General features: G+C 49.0%; 1 protein-coding gene across 2 annotated transcripts in view; it reads left to right on the top strand.

Annotated features, from left to right (window-relative positions):
• Positions 1 to 3,375: 3,375 nt before the first annotated feature.
• The window catches only part of LOC8052637 (flocculation protein FLO11), a 53,551-nt gene continuing 37,587 nt past the window's right edge, over positions 3,376 to 19,339 (top strand). The window contains exon 1 of one of the 2 annotated variants that reach the window (XM_029982419.4): positions 3,376 to 6,064. In XM_029982419.4, coding sequence (XP_029838279.3) covers positions 4,220 to 6,064 — 1,845 coding nt within the window. In that variant the 5' untranslated portion in view covers positions 3,376 to 4,219. The remainder of the gene's footprint in view (positions 6,065 to 19,339) is intronic. The other variant, XM_042293794.1, reaches the window with a different exon arrangement.

Genomic DNA, 19,339 nt, shown 5'->3' with positions numbered 1-19,339 from the left:
TTTTTTTTTTTTTACAATGATTGATTTCAAATACCTTTCCAGATATGAAAGATTTTTTCAAAAGGTTTCTTTTTAATTGTCCATTCATGTATTGATCGTCACGTTAAATATAATTTTCAGAGAAGGTACTGACTGTAATCGTTTTATAAATCAAAGTGAATGCCTCTGGACGACAGTTATTACTTCCTACTGAAACAATATTACTAGCCATTTAACTCCTAAGTAGGAGTGGGGCAGAAAAATAGGCGAGAACATAAATAATAGCAGACGAATAGGCATGACAATACAATACACTGGCATTTTAATAAGGAACATAATTAACCATCAATCAGCATGGAACTACACCAGAGACACGAACACAGAAGGGTGTGAACGGATGAAGTGAGTGTAGGTGTACACTTATCGCAGTCTTCAGCTAGGAAAAGTGAGAGCGTGCGCAAACCTTAAATAATGAGACTCCGCTAGTCATCAAGACGTTGAAGGTCTTGGGCAAAGCTTGGTAAGGAGATACAGTCATTATAGTGGTGCTACGAAATAAGCTAAACTTAGATAACGTCAGAACGAGCAAAGGCTCGCGTAGAAAGGTAATCTGAAGGGTCTGAGTGCAACTAGCCCGGTTGCAAATAAATAAATAAATAAATAAATAAATATATATATCAGGGTGTCGAACCGGAACCGAACCGAACCGAAAACCGGAACCGAACCGGTATTTTTTCCGGAACTGAACCCGAACCTGAACCGTTATATTGTTATCGCGATGAACCCGAACCGGAACTGAACCGGAAAAAAAAAAAATAACGGTTACCGGCTCATGTCAAAACGGTTCGGCCACGCGCTGTTGACAATAAATATGCTATCAATGCCATTTGTTTTTTAAGTGCCGTCAACTGACACACACCTCGCTTACATATTTTTCCTCTCCACTCAGTCTTAGGAATATAAACGCTGCATCCATGAATCTTGACAAACGGTTACCTTCTCCCGCATCCCTTTAGACGTCCAGGTAATATAGTGTGCGGTGTAGTTAGTTTTGTGCGAGTGGCGGCCGCTGACGAAAGCCAGCACCACGATGCATCCGGTTTCGTATAGGCACTTAGAAGCTAACATATTTGTGAGACAGCGAACTCTTCTATTTTAATATTTATCCTATTACGTCCTTCTGGCGTTGCGTTCGGTGAAGTGTTTTTCATATTCCGTATCTTGTTTAATGAAAACTTCTTTAAGGGTCTAATTTGAGTTACCCATAGCTAGTTCAAATAAAGAAAGCTGTATTTTCTCCCCACTGTTCCTTCAATTGCTTACACGCCGAGGTGGCGGGATAGTTAGCGAGTTCTACTTGTAAGTGGGTTTGTAAGGAGGTCGCGGATTTTACAGCTACTGCGTCGGACCCAATTAGATGAAGTCCGAATGCGTAAACGTCGGTGAGGTAACCTTTGAGTGCACATAAAGAAACCATTCCTGGTAGAAATCCCTGAGCCTTACACTACGATGTATCTCGTTTCGTATGTGCTGATTTCAAATGTTTTATTTGTAATTTATTTTGATGTTGGAATTTGTCATTTATAATTTCTGAACCGGTTCGCGAACCGGTTCAGCGCCGCGAACCGGTTCGCGGATCGAATTAATCGAACCGGAACTGAACCGGAACAAAATAAATTTACCTGAACCTGAACCGTAACCGAACCCGTATTTTTTTCGGTTCGACACACTGATATATATATATATATATATATATATATATATATATATATATATATATATATATATATATATATATATTGCTCGAGCAGTTTGTTGTGTATATTGGTCTGAATTAGCTGGGAAGGTGAATCTGCAGCCTCCCATATTTTGCATAAGTGAAAGCTTTCCGCTGGAACCATTTCCAATCTCCATGCGTCTTTCGGAGTAAAGAAATCGCAAAGAGTATTTGCATGCTCAGTTAGGGCCTGACCACTGAGTTGTAAGCGTGTCGGTGCACAAATTTTCTTAAAATTGTGTAGTAATTCGTAAAAGTAGTTTTAGTAGAATTCAGCTCCATTTTCCAGTCAAGGTTTGACGCATGATGACCTCCAGCACTGTTTCAGCAATGGAAAGTTTGTATAGGGCAGGCGAGCATGTTGAAAGAGATAGTTTATTTGTAATATTATAATAATAAACTACTTTTGTCATCAGTTCTATTATTTAATAGACATGCCTCGTATGAGACGATTTATCGCAATCAAGATACATTGTTTTAGCTGTAAGCTTATTCCAGTTGCTGTAAGCAATCACGTAAAATGTCACAAGCGTGTTTTCTCTTTTCAGAGACGAAAAGGTTAGGGTGATGGAGATGTATAAGAAAATTATCAATAAAATGTCCGATTCTCGGCATTTCGTAGAAATTCTAGGGGGGCATCAAACTCTACCCGGAGGATGTCTTGGGGGGGATGTATAAATAACTGTCGATGCCACACACCCACGTGCTCAGACGAACGCGGCGAAAGAGAAGAAAAGCTCATTCGAATCAATGGGGGCCCGCAGTCAGTGCTCAACTTTGATACGAGTCGCCAGCCGGCAGCAAGCATCAAACTGACAGCCACCGCCATCAAAATAGAAGCCCTCCCTTTGGCCGGCCAGTTGTCGCTCCCCTTCTAAACCCGTCGCTGTCGACGACCGCATCCTGGCCAGACGCGGAGGATATCAGTCCGAACCAAACCGCCGAACCGCTAACCCCCCCCCACACACACACAAAATAAATAAAAAAGCAGGAAACGTCCCACCAACGTGCACACACGCACACACACACACACACCCGCACAGAGACAGGTGCTCGCCGCACTCGCGCATCCCTACAAAACGGTATGTGCTCCCACCAGAGCGTAACGGAGCTCCGAGCTGTACGCGCCTCAACGACCGCATCTCCTTAGCTGCAATTTAATATACGACCCCGCCCCCTCACGTCCACTAACAAACTGTGCAAGTTGGGGGCAGAGCAGTAGCGCGAGGTGCCACGCTGCTTTTTGTTCTTCTTTCCTTTCCTCTCCCTGCAAGCCAGCTTCACCGCGCAGCACGAGGCAGTGCTCGGCGGCAAACGTGCCTTTGCGTGCTGCCGGCATGCGGTGCGGGCGAGCGTTCCTTGTTCCGGTGCGCGGTGCAGCGTTCCCGCTGCCGCTGCGGCGACCACGTCTCCAGCGGGACTCCGACGGCCGACTCGCGAGCGGCACGGCAGCCTCGGCGGCAGCTCGCCCACCCGGCCCCTTATAAGGACTCGGCGACACTTATAGCACAGCGCCGGTCCTGCCGCCACGGTCTGCCTGCGGCCGGCGGAGTCTGGGCGAACTCTCGCTGCTGCCTCGGTTGCCGCCTGGGGACCCCAGAGCTCCCGGGGCTTTTTTTAGGAAGCGGGAGCAGCCGGGAAGAAGAAAGACGATTTCGCCAGCTTCTTCCTTCTCCCAAACCGCAGCCCGTCATCGTCGCGCCCAAGCGCGCTCCTTCGACATCAAGAACTTTCGCCACGCGCTCCGACGGATGGGAGCATCGTGATGCGACTCCGTGGCCTGGACCTCTGGCTCGCGCGCACGGGATTCACCCCGGATTCGTGACCCCACCGACGCCGAAGTGACTGTGCAGGGTGAGCAGGTGCGAGCCCTGAATGCCTCTGGACGTGCGCCGTGGGTGCCCTGGCGTACGAGTGAATCATCCGGTTCGGCGGCCGAGGTACAGTTCGAGTGATTTTGGTGGCGTCACAGGACCGCTAAGAGAAAGGCGGGTTTTCCTGCTTTTGTACCGGCACTTTGTCGCGAATTTCGGTGCCAACGTTTCCGTGGTTCCGCACGGACTGGTACGCCCGCGCACTCTGCGTGTTTCGTGAGAACGTGCGCCGTCGCTGCCCCTCCGCTTCTTCGCCAGTGCTCTCTCGAGAGGGCGAGCGAGTCGACCCTCGTCGTGTTTCCTGCTCTTTTTTAAAGTGGTGCGCGTGGCCGCAACACCCCCACTTCTGCCTCTCGAGTGTTGTTGCTTGTGCCTTCCGAAAAGTGTCGTAGATGCCAACGCGCCGCAAGGACAGCTCGCGTCGTCTGTCGGAGCCGTACGGACCACGCTGTTCCGACTCGCAGAGATCGGACGCGGGACATGAACTGGTGCGTCGCAAGCGCGTTCGTACCGGACGGAACGCCTACCGCTCCTCGCATGCTCGGATAGCAGCCAGGTCATGCTCTAGGAAAGGGACCTACGAAGGATTATGTTGAACTATGCGTGCTGCAAATACGTGGTGACCAAAGCGACCGTCTACCACAGTTCGCTGATTGACCTCTCGCGAAGCCGTTCGGTGCACGCTGTGGAACATCAGCCCTGTTGTCCGGACCCCCAGCTCCTGTCGGCAGCCGACTGCAGGGCCGTCCACTACGGTCTGTGTTCTCCTCTCCTCAAGCTCCCGTCGTTCTCAGTGGCGCCGACGTCACCGACCAAGACGGCTCCACAGCCGCCGAGGGCCCAGTCGGCCTCTCCGGCCGCCGGTCTGGACCTCGAGGCGCTGGACCCCGTAGAGCTCCTCGCCGCCGACCTGGAGGGAAAATTGGAAGCTCTGGTCAACTCGTTCGTCGCCCAGGATAAGGTCAGGCTGGCGGCGAGGAAATCCAAGACCACGGCTGTCCCTTCGGCGCAAGCGTCATCCAGCGGGAAGAGGTCTGTCCTGGCGCAGTCTTCCGGCGTCGACACGTCTTCAAAAGCATCGTCCTCGTTTTCAGCGAAGAACAAGGCTGACGTGGACACGAAGCTCGAAGTTAAAAAGAAGTGGCTCGCAACAAGCGACAAAGAAGCGAAGGCTAAGAAGGATAACGGTCTGAAGTCTGGTGAAACGAATTCACCAAAAAAGAATGCATCAGATTCGTTGCTTTCTTCCACGTTGGGAAAAGCGAAGAAAGAAGTAGCACCCGCTCGCTCTTCTAAGGTAAGCGAAGACAAAGCGACAACTTTGACTAGGCTATCGAGACAATCTGCACCAGACGTAAAAAGTCCAAAATCCAGCTCTGGCTACGGTGCTTCGAGAGGCGAGACATCTAAGCCACATACTGCCAAACCTGTGACGAAGGACCTGAAACCGGCTCCGGATGAAAAAGCTCGCAGTCCTGTCCTCGAATCCGTCAACGCTGACAAGTCCCAGAGGAGCCCTTCTCCCACCTCTACTAGATCAAGTCCTCAAAGAACAGTCTTCAAGGTTTCACCACCAAGCGTGATATCTCTAGTCACAGGAGCCCCCAAACCAACTACGACGACTCAGAGTTTCAGTGCGACCTACGTTCCTACAGTGACAACCGCTCACGCGGTTCCCGCGTTGATCACAACAATTACAACAGACAGTGTTAAGGCTCAAGAGCCCCCCAGCGTTAAGAGCCAGAAAGAGGCCGCACGTCCATCCAGCTGCACCAGTGTTCCCAAAGAAGCCACCGGCAATGCGTCTAGTCAATCCTCTAACGGCGATACAAAGCCTACTACTTCAGCACTCAGTGAAGCTCTCGACCCCAAGCCCAGCACAGTCAAGCAATCCACGTCTTCCGCGGTGGACTACGCGAAAGCGCGATTCCAGGGTAACGCGGAGCCCCACCGCTTCGAGGAACTCCTGAAACAGAGGCCAAAGAACGGCCACGTCGTGAATGATGCCAAGTCTCGCTGGGAGTCGTTGACTTCCCCGGAACAGCTATGGACCGGCGGCGGGCCGTCGGTCCCGTGCGCTATCCCGAGCGAGCCGTGCCACGAGATGGACTCTCCCTTGTCCACGTCTCCCCGGAGACTTCACTCTCCGGACGGTCTGTACATGGAAGGCGGCGCGCCCGCCATCCCGCACCCCAAGCTCACGTCTTCGCAGAAGCAGCACATCAGGGAACGGTCCCTTTCGCCCACGGAAAGGACTCACGCGCACGTGCCCGTGCGTCCCTTCCTCACCAAGGGGTCCGTGGCCGAGCGCGTGCTCTTGTTCGAGCGCTGTCCCGAACGCAACTTGGAACGTACGCCCGCGCCGTCGAAGAGCAAGAACGCCGTTTACAGCGCGTGGAAGCACGGATCTGTGGATTCCCAGGCCGCGGTACAGGTGAGGCGGAATCACGCAAGCTGCCTTCGTTTTTATGAGGAAACAGCTTGGACTCTAAACACTTACATACTTGTAGACGGGACAGGACATACACAGAGCTGGCTATCTACAGCTCTGTGTATGTCCTGTCCTGTCTGTGCGTAAGTGTTCAAGCTGTCTCCTCATAGACACGTACGTACCAACTAGCTCAACTCAAACCGGTTATTTGCCTTCGTTTGCCCGTGTGTGTATGTTGTGTCTATATGTATTCCTTTAGTCGCGCAAGGACTGGTCTTAGTTAGCGGTAATGGTGACGGTGCAGTATAGGGCATGATCAATTTGATCCCGTCATTGTGAATATCAAATACGTAAATTAAAATACACAAATAAATATTGCAATTATATTTAATACAAAAGATAGCTGGTGACTATTCATAATTACGAAAACTCGAGACTGGGGAATACATAAAAGGGGACAAACGCATAAATGGTGTGTTTGTTGCCGTCTACGTGTTTTTCAGTCTCAGTTTTATTTTTTTTATTATTATTGAGATGAAAACAAGTTTATTTTCGCGTTTTTTTTTGTCGGCATTAATTTTTTTAAGGAGTTAGTAGTGACAAGTCGGCGAATTAGTTTATTCTTAATATAATGAACCACTAAATCGTTGTTTCGCATCTTTATATTTACTACTCTTTGTAATTTCACAGTATTTTTTTTTTATTTGTAGTCATTCATTTTTCAATTTCTGGGCGAGCTTCTCAACGTATGAAAGTGCGTCGTTCAGGGGATTTCTCTGAAACCCAGGAAAACCAGACCGAGATTGTCGTTGACGCGCATAAGAGACGGAAATATGCGACAGATGTTGAGGTCTAAGGTCCCCGAGACAAACAACTAACAAATATGGAAACCAACTAAATGAAGGGGGGTTGAAATTCAGGTCTGTTACACCATTCCAATGTTTACAAATCTACGGCCCTGCGTGCGATCTCCACAGGCCAGCACGCGCGAGCGGTGATCTTGCATCAGGAAGCGTCCAAAGCATACTCACGAACCCTAAAGATAGCAACTGCCAGAAGAACTTTTATGAAATGGTCTATAATGTCAACCGCTTTTTCCTAGCGGGATGCAAATCCGCTCTTGCTCCTCTATTACACTCGCCACATTGGAGCGTATACTGGTAATTTACAAAATTCAAAAGAAAGCGAAAAAAAAATACGAAAAAGGGACAAAACATCTGCAAAACAGCAGCAATCGCGTTGATTTTACCCGTCAAAACGCGTAAAAAATACCCCGATACGGTCCAGATAAGCGAGACACGTCTACTACATGAGTCCGTCGAACACTCAAACAAAACGTGTTTCTTGCTTCGAGCTCAGACCATGCCGTTCAAAGCGTGAAAGACTCCACTCTCAGCGCTCACAAAGAAACTGTCAGTGTTGCGGGTGGGATCGAAGATCCAATTTGCCATGGCTCCTCAAACTCCTGACAGCGATGTTTGACTTGCGTTTGACCCCATTGTTTGCCCCGTCAACGCACACACATGTAGGGCACGCTGCATCGTGAAAAACCGCAATCCGTCAGCTCCACCTCGGCCGTCTGCTGCATGTTCGAGTACTATCGCCGCTTGTTCCCGTCGCCACAAAAAAAAATATAGTTTGTGTCGAGCGGACGACGACGGAACTTGACTTTGAAAATAAACCCGGTGGGGCCGACGACCTTTTTATTTCGTTGCGCGGCGATGGAGGAGGGAGGGCAGTCGGGAGAGTGATGCCTTGAGTACGAGTTTGTCGGCTCGCTCGCGACTCTTCGCATCGCGGAGACAGATGACACCGCAACATCGACGCTGCGCGGAGAATCCTTTGATGGATGGCCTCCCTAGCCTCGATTGTTGCCGCGGACACGCACGAAGCTTGGCGAGCAGTTGTGAAGGAGTGCGCCAGTACGCCGCGGGGTGTGCCGACACGCAAGTCCCTTTCTTCCGTTGGTGGAGATTTGTACAACGGACAAACCAACGACGTTTTGCCTGCATACGCACATCGCGTTGTGCGGGTAGCACGTGCATATTTTTCCTCGTTTCTTTTTTTTTTTTTCTTTAAGAGTTTTTACAGCTTTTTTTTTTGCGCAAGTTTTAACTTACATTTGTTGATGGGCCGAAACACCCGAGGTTCGGGGGAGGGGGGGGGGGGGGGGGAGGCAGAATTTTGGCAGTTCCAGGTTGAGATCGGCTGACTATCGACACAACCATAAAAGTTGCGAACTTTGATAATTTAAAACCTTGGACGTTTTTCTTAACTGAAAACATATCGTCTCATACGCTGCAAAAAAAAAAAAAAAAAAGAAAAAAAGTTGTACTGCATAACTTACGCACGGCCCGCTAAGGGCCTGCCTTGTTTGCACCGACGTTAAGACATTCAATGGACCCATTTGGAAAGACTGCCCTCTGTTGGCCGCTGAGAAATTCCCGCACAATAGCGGACTACAACAGCAACGTCACGGCACACTTTATGAGTTTGGTTGAATTGGAAAGTAAACACCCACAAAAAAAAGAGGATGAGCGCCGTGACGTTGCACTTTTGACGCTGTTTGATTGGTTTGTTAGGCTCCTAGCGTTTGCCGCGCTCCGACGGTCGCTATCTTATGGAATGACTTGCACGTACTACGATGTCAGCTGTTCCGCCATTATGCAGTGATTTCAATCTTCTAATAATCAGAACGTGACTTTCGAGACCAGAGCAAGAGCAAGTCGTCTGCTTTTTTATTTGCAGGAGTTGCGGTGACGTCAGGAGGACGCTGAGCTCTGATTGGCTCTGATTGAAGGATAGTGGGTAGACATCGAAGCAAGCTGCCTCGAGGTCTACCCCTTCCTTCATTCAGAACCAACCAAAGCTCGGCGTTCTGACGTCTTCAGAGGCCCTGTAAAAGAAGCAGACGAACTTGCGCTTCGCACTGATATGCCACGAATGAGGATTTGCGCAGTTGATTTGGAGCCTTCCTGCATTCTTTGTTTCCCACAAAGGGAGACTGAGGGACACACATATGTATGCTTGTCCCGCTTGTATGTTCTTCGAAGATAAAGAATCACCGGCTCGGTTTTCTAGGTTGAATTCATCGCTGTTGAAAAGTTCCCAAGAACACCTGTGTCTCCAGTCAACATCACCTAGATATAACGAGGTCATGGTGCTGAATTTCCCACGTCGCCCACTGGGGGTCCAGCATGGGGCACAGACGGTACAGACCGTGCTGCGTTGGCGTGCGGCTGGGACTAGTGTTCAATCCACGTCCCGCGATGGCCTCCGTGGCGCAGAAAATGCGGCGCCACGGCCTCGTTACCTAGGATGTGTTGCCCCAGCCAAAACCAACTAGAAGCCAAGGCCTGCGCGTGACGTCATCGTTAGTGGATCCCCTACCCGCCCGAAGTGGCAAACAGGCTGACGAGAGTCGGCGCAATGCGGCAGACGAGTCCGCCGTGGCGTCGCCGCTCGTGAGACGCTGGCATGCGGCGACGCCACGACAGTCGCAAAAATTGCGGCGGCGACCATCGTCAAGCTTCAGCCTGTTTGCCGTGTGGGGCGGTGCGGGAAATCACTAACGATGACGAGGACCCAGGCCTTGTCTTGTAGGTGGTATTGCTCCAGCCAACACCTTCTAGATAAGGAAGCCTAAGTGCTTTCCTGCGTCACTAATGAAGGCCACCGTAGGCCACAGATTGGGCACGAGTACGTCGTCAGCGTTTGGCTGGGACTCGGGCCCTCACCTATTGGACACGTCAGGTGTCCCGGCCAAGCACTGACGCTGCGCCCGTGTCCAATATCTGGCCCACGATGGCCTTCTTTGGTGACGCAGGAAAGCACTCAGGCTTTCTTATCTAGGAGGTGTTGCCGGAGCACGTGGCGCATGACGTACATGTCGTGCATAAGCGCTTTTGCATCGTGTGCTTCGCGCCTGTAGTCAGTTACAGGTTAAGAAAAGCTTCCAAGGAAAACGGGAACTGGAGAGGAGGAAGCAGATGGAGCGCTGGAGAGAGGGGGAGGAGGTTTCCTCCTCTCGTCCCCAGCATTCCGTTTGCCCAGCCGTCCTTTCCGTCGAAAACTTTTCTTAACCTATGTGATCACAAACCGGAAGAACAATCAGTCTCCGAGAGGAATCGCAAAGTTTTATTCCTTTTGGAGATCATGTCACCATGTGGCAGCGCCACCGATCACGTGTCATAGACAGCTGTAGACAGCTGTGTCTACGATAGTGCAGGCGCCATTTCTCGGTTCATCCTCGAGAGCGGTCTCGACCCTTCGAGTCACATCAGCGTCACCTCCGTGGGTGGATGACGGTTCGAAGGAAAAAAGAGGCCGGGGAACGTGGGTTGCCCTCCCTCGCAGGCTTCCTGCACGTGTGTGAAGGCCAGCACTGCGCTGGAAAGTGTTTCTTTGGCCAGATCTCGCTGGGACTTCGGGGCGCCTACTACAGCCGTTTGTGCATCGAATTACGTGCCCGGCGAAACGCGTCCCATACAATCCGAGTCTGTAAAACAAAAAGAGTACCGTTATCGGCCAGCGCTCCCCGTTATCGCTCTTCCGCTTTTTTTTTCTTTTAAATTGTACGGGTTTTAAACCCGGAAATGAAAAGAGCAATAGTGCAGTATGGCGAGAGTGGAATGAATAGTTTGATCACTTTTGCTAATGCTTGGTGCTGCGATGTCACTGTGTTCGGGTCTTTTTTTTTTTTTTTCCCCGAACGTTGAAAAAAAAAGATATTTATATATATATACGATCACATATGCTTTTCTGGCAGCCGGTATATTAAATCCAGCCCTTTTTTCCACCAATGTGTAAAAATATTTTGAGTATTGTTACGGTGTTTCCTTTCTGCAAACAACGAGTAATTTAGGGTATAGTATGTTACCATATGAAAATATATTTGATGCTACTGACACCGTGGTGTTCTGTTGTAATCCATCCTCGCGTCTGTTACGACTCGGTTGAACGAAATGTGGGTGGAAGGATCTGTTTTGACTTCAGTACCTTCTGGTGCAAAGGATGGAGTCTGAAAAACCCATGAGTCTGCCTGTTTTCTGCATGAGCAAATTACGAGATACTTATGTTGCTGCTGACAATACATGGAGGTATTGTACTCGGTGGCCTATTGCATGTCAGTTGAGGAAACTTCCGAACGCATTCCCACTGTAAAACATAAGACTCGAAAAAAAAAAATACAACACTGTACGGGTCGGAGTGTTGTCTACACATTAGAAATGTGTCTTTTACAAAATGTGTCTTTTCCAAGTTCATATTTCCGTTCCCCGATAAACCAGAGCCAGTTGTATTTTTTTTTTTATAACTGTGTGTAAAAAACAAACATGCCCGAAAATTCTCATTCCTTTCTCGAAAAAGACTGACTTGTCATTATTATTATTAACTTTTTCATACGGTGCGTTTGCAGCGCTTGCAGCCGCTTTCTTGCTCGGTTGCTGCGAAACGCGAGTTTTGGCCGCGATGGAGCAATAGGCTGTCATACGTAGCCTTCGCGAATGTAAAAAAGAAAAGAAAAAAACATTTATATGTGAAAATAAATAATTGCCGACACACGCCTAATCTCACCTTGCAAACTGCTGATCAACTGAGTTCGAGCGGATATAAATTCCGACAAGAGAAAAGCCCCGTGAGTAGCATATTAAACAGCGTGTCTTTCTCACTGGATTCGCAAAGCCAACGTCAAGGAAGGCAGTTGGAACATGTGGGTTTAGCTCCAGTCCGCAAAGGTTCGTTAATCTCCGCTTCCTCGCACTTAGTGCGACTATAGTCCCTACGTGAGTTTCCTGTTCGTCTGTGGAGGTTCCTGAACCTATAGCATCGAACCAAGCCATGCAGGGGCTTCAGCGGGGACCCAAACTTAGCGGCGGGGAGTCCACACATGGGCGACCATTCCGGAGAAGTGTGACGTCAGAAAGAAAGCGGCGAGGATTACGTCCCGTCTCCACTGTCTGCGCAGCATCTGTTCCGCTTGCGAAAGACGTCGCCAAGCCGCGTGGACAGCGAGCTAAGTTTGGGTGCCACTTCTGCGTATACGGTTGTTCCCCTTCTCGGGAAATTCGAGTCTTCCGAACTCGAGGTCCATGTCTTTGGAAGATGCGCGTCGTCAGCTGCGTACTCGGTTGCGGAATCGTCACTGAATTGAAGGGTAGAGCGAAGGCATCACTTGCACCACTACGCTTGCATTGACGTCACTCTAGCAGCCATTGCGGTTGCATTCTCCGGAGCATCTGCCTTCTTCAGTATACGATTCGTACAATCGAATTTGTTCCCTGTGCAAGAACAAGCGGGAACGATCCACCAGCTTAATGCGATGACGTCACTTGCAAGCCATCCATGGATTGAATACAACGACCGAATCATCCTTATTAGGAGTAGTTGTCGGATCCTACTGATGATCTTGAGAAGTTGCGCTAACTGTTTTCATTGGCGTTTTGAAACAGACCACCGAAAGTCTCAATAATTAATTTCATCCTCATTCAACGCGTGCTGATACGCGATATTTTTTTACACTTAGCCTTGTACCACCCTTGCAATCCTCGCCGGCTAATCTGATTGAAATCCAATTACAACGGCCAGGAATCTGTTTCGGGAGGAGGGAGGTTCGAATCCCGATGACGGAAGGGCGGGTGGGTATGGAGTTGGTCGTTAAACAAGGTGAAAAAGGGAAATTACACCCCCGACCACCTCTGCGTACGTCACTTCATGAGTTCTTGCTATTCCAGATGCGCTGTGCTCGCAGTATATCAAACGCATGCCGGGGTTTTAGTGGGTGAGTGCGTGCATGCCCTCTGCGGCTTGGCTTTGTTCGAACGTATTCTGTACGCCGGAGGCGGCTTGTGCGAGTGAGAAGAAGAAACACGACTCTCGCGAAGAATCTTGAACTTTATTTTTCCGGCGTCGTGCAAACGCTGCTCGCGGCACAACGGTTCTCGCGAGTGCTCGGTAATGGGTCTGGGCGGCCGCGAGCACATGCACACACACATCTCGGGGCGCTCGCCATTGCGAAAGAAAGCGAAAGAAGGCCAAGGCTCGGCCAGATGCGAACTGAGTGCGCGGCCGCTCGCAGAGCGACGACGACGAGGAATCCCCCGGCCAGTTAGCGAACTCCAATGAACCTCCGAGGTCACACGCTGTCTGCCACGCTTTTCCCGCTTCACTTCATTACCCCGTTCTTCATGCTCGGCGCACGGGAGGCACCGTGTATAGTCACGCCGGTTTGTGTGCACTCGTCGTCCGGATAGAGTGGCATTATTCTCGGCGGTTCAACTCTATGGGCGACATTTGGGATCTCGGTTGAAAGGGGTGGCGGCACTGGGTGTACCAACCGGGGGGGGGGGGGGGGGGGGGGCAAAGAGTGGGGGGGGGGGGTCAAGGCATGTTTTGCCCCCCCTTTTTCTGAAACAGCTAGCCGTCACTGGGTAGGGCAAACACTGGCCGGCAGCGCCCGAGGGATACCAAGGGCACCACCCCCCCGCCCCGGGGGGGGGGGCGGGGGGGGGGGCGGGGGGGGGGGGAGGGGAGGTGCCTCCCCCTTTCCCACACACACACACCCTCAAAAACAAGTTGGTACGCCACTGAAACGGAGTACAGCTGTTCCTCACTCCCGACTGTGAACGGGAGGGTCGCCGCAGCGCAAAGGAATGTGCGAATTGCATCCGTCGCCCGCGAAAACTGCGACATCAGCCGAGCTGCGACTCGTACGACGCGCGTGTGACAGTAGGCGGCGTCTGGATGCGGTGTACCGTTTTGTTTCTCTGTGTGCGCGTGGTCGCGGTGGGCGTGACCGCTTGCTCCAGTTGAGCGCCGTTGCGCCCTTGGGCCCCTGACCTCATGCATATGGAAGGCAACAGAAAGAAGAAGAGACCCAAAGAAACAAGCAAAAAAGCGATGTGCGGCGGAAGCGGAAGAGGGCGGTGGCGTTCCGTTTATTCCGCGGGTCCGAAAAACAAAGAAACGCTGAAGTTCATCGGCACTTGCCGACGCTGACGGCGCACGGTCGCTGCCGTCCCGTTTTCGGACGACAATGGATTGTTTTTTAACGGATCCGAAATTAGAATGGTCGCAGTGCTGGAATACAAAGCGTTCAAAAGGGAGCTAGTCAACGCGGACAGGAAGCAAACAGTGCAAACGGGAACGTGTTTTTTTTTTTTTTTTTACTTTTTTTTACGAGTAACGAGGAGCCAGTTTTTTTTTTTTTCGGAGTTTATTTTTGAAGCCAAATTGTATCTAGCAACGCTTTACTAACAACTAATTCGTATGCAAAAAAAAAAGAAAGAAAAAAAAAAAAAAAAAAAAGGTTAGGGAGATAGCGATTTTTACGCGCGAATAATTACAAAAACAAATTGCGAAGCTATGTTAAAACCGGCCCCTATCCAATCCAAAATAGAAACCAAGAGATCAAATTGACGCGATCGTTAATGGTATAACAATTGAAGAATAATCAGACGCGATACGCACGAATAAACAGAACTTTAGGCGTTGTTTCGGTGGTGATATTGTTTAATAAGCGAAGAGATCGGTGCAGGAGTACGTGGTTAGTCTCGCACAAGAAATGGGGCGAGAGAGTCAAGGAACGATGTGGGCAACATATCCTATAGGGTGTTTTCACATGACGTCAATCCGCCATTTTGTTGTTTGTTTTTTCGAAGGAATTTACTTATTTTAAGGATTACATCGCAAAAAAAAACCTGTTAAGATGATGTCCGCGTTTTAATACTGATAAGCTTCTATGCTCTACGCATTTGAGTGGTCTTGTGTATACTTAGAATGCTCACCTTCGACACACGCCAGGCAGCTCCCAACGAGAAAATGGTGGACGAAATTGCGTCAGTGAAAACGCGTAGCTCTCGCTGCGCAAGATCCTATTGGGAACAGAGCAGTTACTCTATTGGGAGTCCACATGGTGCTTCTGCTGACAACTTTGCCCGCTAACTGACGATCGTCTGCGAGTTATTACCACTCAATCGTCTCTGATTGAGCGGTCGTGCACGAAGTACTAGCATAACGGCCTTGAGCTTCCTTCACGAAATTCACCCGAGACTTACTACACAAAAGACAGTCTGCAGGCCCCCGACTTCGTTAACGTGTCAGAATCTTAAAACCGTATAGTACAGGTTTCGTGATACAGACACTAGCTTTGTCCGACAAATATCTAGTATACTATTCTTGTAATTTTGTCAAGCGCCCCAAAGAAGCTTCAGATTCTGTCAAACACGACCGTGATGACAGAATAAGAATACGTTAAAAAAAGTTTTATATTAGTCTTTTTAAGTACAGGATACAGATTCACTGATCTCTAGCTGTATTCGAGGGGAGGGGGGGCTCAACACGCGTGCTTTACGTCGAGATAAACGTTCTGTAGAACTGTTCTTCAGTAAGTTTCTTTTGGGACAGCGAAAAAAAAGTATTGTTGTAATAAAAGACGAAGACAGTTGTCTTTCATGGCTTGCACGGTTGCTTGCTAAGCCGTGAAAGGAAATGAGTGCTTCAAGACTAAATTAAGAGGTGATTTAGAGAGAGAGAGACAAGGAGAAGGAAAACTATTTATTCGACGATGACGAGTAGCTAGACGTTTTTGAAAAGTTCTAAATATGGTCAGGGAGTTCAAACATTATAGATATATTTGCAACATTGCATCGTGTAATTAGGCATCACATAATTATGAAACTCAACCGAGGAGTAACCTTGGTATTCAGCCGATAGCGGTACTTGAATTAAAACTTGGAAGGAACTTCTCAAAGTGTACAAATTCAATACTGCGTCAATTGTTGACAAGAGTCGCTCAATCGTACTATCACCATCAAAGCTTTATAAGAATCTCGTAATATTTGATGAAGGTAAAATTGTCAACTGAAGAAACAGTACCGCATTTTATCACAGCTGCTAGGGTTCCAATTAGGCGAGGTACCAGCTTTCTTTGGTTTTTGCTCTAAAACGTTTCTAGCTTGTGCGATGGGTCATCATTTTATAGAACATACTTTCGGGATACTCGATACGTAGGGTTTACGTGACTCGATGTAACACGATTATTGTTTTTACTAGGCTGTCAACAGAATTAAAGCACCACGAACGTAGGTTTCTTTTCGCATAGTGTGGTATTTTTTTTTCTCACAAATGCGTCATATCGTCGTGGACAATTAGATTTTAGCGTGTACAAACACATAGGTTAGAAACCCAATATAAAACCAAAGATATAAACTTTCTACAGCGAGGCACTGCGGTTTGTACCGGATGGAACGTAGCAGGCGTTACTTTCAACTGCACAAAAACACACACACACAAAAAAATATTCTGGATGTTCACTGAAGCTGGCAGCCTTACAAATTCATTGTCCTTAACCACGCGATCAAACAGGAATAGTAACAACGAAAACAACGAAGGCATTGGAGGTTCCAGGGACATCTTGGGCAAGCTGAAAACAAAACAAAACGGCGCGTTGTTTATCCACTGCCGGATTTATCTTATAGCCGCATTTGAGCAGCGAAATCGTCGGGCTGCTTAGCTCCTGGGTCGTGCATCGGGCTCGGGGAAGGGTACCCCTTTAGCATCGAGGAAAGAGTGAAGAAAAAAGAGAGGACGTAAAAAGAAAACAAGTTTATTTTTTGTTTGTTCTTGTTTTGGTGGTTGTTAGAAGTGTCATTCCTGACTTCCGCTTCCGTCGACGATGTCGGCATCTGCACCGTTTGTGGTCCCAGAGACGGCGCAGACCGCGAGGCAACTGGGGTGGAAGAATCTTGCGCTCGTTCCAGCCCTGGTGCCCTCGCGTGGCGCATGTCCACGGTATACGGGCGGAGAGCCTTTTGTCCGTTTGCTTTTGGTCTCCCGGCGTGCTTTTGGACCGGGTTGTTTGCCCTATTCAGGGTACGAAAATACCGCGTTCACGCGCGTTTTTACGATTGCGTCAGTAGCTGTGTGTTGCCCTAAACATTACGAAACTTCGCCTGTTCACCTCGTGAGGCAGAGCTGCGGTTCCGGTTTGAATTGCGCAGTATGTTGCAGTAGCAGAAACGAACCAGGGAAACGCAGCGTAACTTCATTGTCGCAGAGCGTCTCTCGCGGTTCAGAGAATACATATAAGTCCAAGAACGCGGCATTTTATACTAAAATGGCGAACGCACAAACATACAAACCCCAGAATCAAGAAGGCATACCGCAAGATTGCGATCATTCCAGCTGTCAAGGAAATGCTATCGCATTTACAACAGAAACTTGTTGGGAACAATGAGCTGGTGCGTCGAATAAATAAAATAAATTCGGCGCGCTGAGAGAAATAAAAAGGAAGAAAACGGAACGGTGCGTCAGGAAGCTAAGACGCAAGTCGTGCGCTCCCGAAGCACCCGACAACCGACAAGCGGTTGGTAACTTCTGGCACTCGGCGTGGGGTCCCGTCTCGCGTGCCTGGAGATCCAGCCACTTTCCGGCGCGCCGTCGTTATGCGAGGACGCTTGAACAAGTGCCAGGACAGCGTTTTGCCCTTTCAGCGTTTTTTTTAAAGGAATCTATCGGTACAACCGTCCCGAGGCGACTGGTTCACACACTCACTTGCGAGATACTGTCGAGACAGGTTATAACGAAGTCAACGGAAATCGGAAATCACTTCGCTATATCCGCTATTTCGTTATAACCGGCTTCGGTTATAACGAAGTGCAAAAGGGAATGGGAAATCGTGATCGCTTCCCTGTAGCGGCCATTTCGTTATAACCGACTTCGTTATAACCGGTTTCGACAGTAACATATTAGGGAGTTTTAGCAGATCTTTTTCTTTTGGCCCCGATAACGACACCCGATAACGATACGACGCATGCCCAAGGCCGCCGGAGGGGAGAGGAGGTATCGTCATCGGGGCGAAAAAACGATCTACTAAAACTCCCTACTATCGTCATCTATGGGTAGCCGTGAAGCGCAGAAAGTTACGGTATAATCTTTTTACAATGTTATAAACGACCATTTCTCGTAGACAGTACGTACATTTGATCTCACAAAGAGCATGGAACCAGTGAAAGGCAGATCCAGGGTCACCTCATAGATGGCGCCAGCGTGGCAGTGTGTGCTCTCCTCGCAAGAGGTCGCAACAACTCGGCCCTGGGAAACTCAACTGTGGAAACGTGAAAGGCACTCGGAGTCGGCGCTTTCCACTTTTGCCCTCGTCTCTTCCTTTCCTGTATCCTCTCCACTTTTTATCTTGCTCCAACTTGGCTCCTCTCGCAGCTTAGGAGAGGGGAACGCTAAGAGGATTGCCTTTCCTGCCGAAGACACTCGGCGAGAAAGTTAGCGACATCGCCGACTTACTCACAGAGTGTCCAAATTAGAGCCTCCGGAATGATTGCGCTTTCATTCAATCATTCATTTATTAGCCATTTTGGTTGGGGCGGCAGGGACAAAAGGTAAAACACTTCACCTGACCAGGGTCCCACACCTCATACAGGTTTCAGTGCGACGCAGTCGTCGGTCGTACCGTGTTCCGTCCACCCGATGTTGTGGAAAAGGAAGCAAAATGTGTTTTCCTAATCGCAACCTGAGAACATTCGACGATCTATCGTAAAATTGCTCATTTGTTCCTTTGGCAACTTTGTTTGCGAGTCATTGCAATACCGAATCTTGCAAAATGCCGAACGCCATTATTCGTTACACAGTCGTACTGTGTTATGCTTAATTCTTTTGCAGTAGTAGAACTCTGACCCTATTAATCGGTTATTTACCTTCGAAAAAGCGCCGAGCATCAGATCATTGCCCGGCCGTATCACGCAAAACATCTAAAAATAACTCCAAAAATGTTGCTAGCTTCAATCTAAAAAAAAACAAAAAACGAAAGATGTGGGTAGTATTTTACTCTTCACATTCACGCGCGAGCTCATTATGTTTATGTCTAATATTGTTTTACTCTGACCCACTTCGTGTCAGCAGAACAGCTACGTATATGTCAAACATACGTTGCAGTTATGCCAGAGCGTCCATGGCGGACGTTTGCCAGCTCCAACTTTGACCGCTTCTTGAGGTACTACAGCAGCTACATCTTAAAAGCGCAGCCCCCGAAATGCATGCCAGTTCGCGTCGTCCCAAAGCAGAGCCCCCCGTCCCGCTCCCCACGCTAAGCAAACACTCTCGTTTTACTACACTCGCTTTTCTTTTTTCTTTTTTTTTCTTTTCGCTGCATTTAGCGAACGAATTGCGGACGCGTCCCCGCTGTTTGTTTTGAGAGGCCTCGCATATTTCTTACCTTGGGACGCGCTCTCGACGTTCTGGTATAAGAAGTATTCACTGGCGACCCTA

This window comes from Ixodes scapularis, unplaced genomic scaffold (genome assembly GCF_016920785.2).
Source record: "Ixodes scapularis isolate PalLabHiFi unplaced genomic scaffold, ASM1692078v2 PGA_scaffold5__190_contigs__length_132052651, whole genome shotgun sequence".
In the NCBI taxonomy this organism is placed as follows: domain Eukaryota; kingdom Metazoa; phylum Arthropoda; class Arachnida; order Ixodida; family Ixodidae; genus Ixodes; species Ixodes scapularis.
The sequence above is the reverse complement of the archived record's forward strand: the minus strand, read 5'-3'. Positions and strand labels throughout refer to the sequence as shown.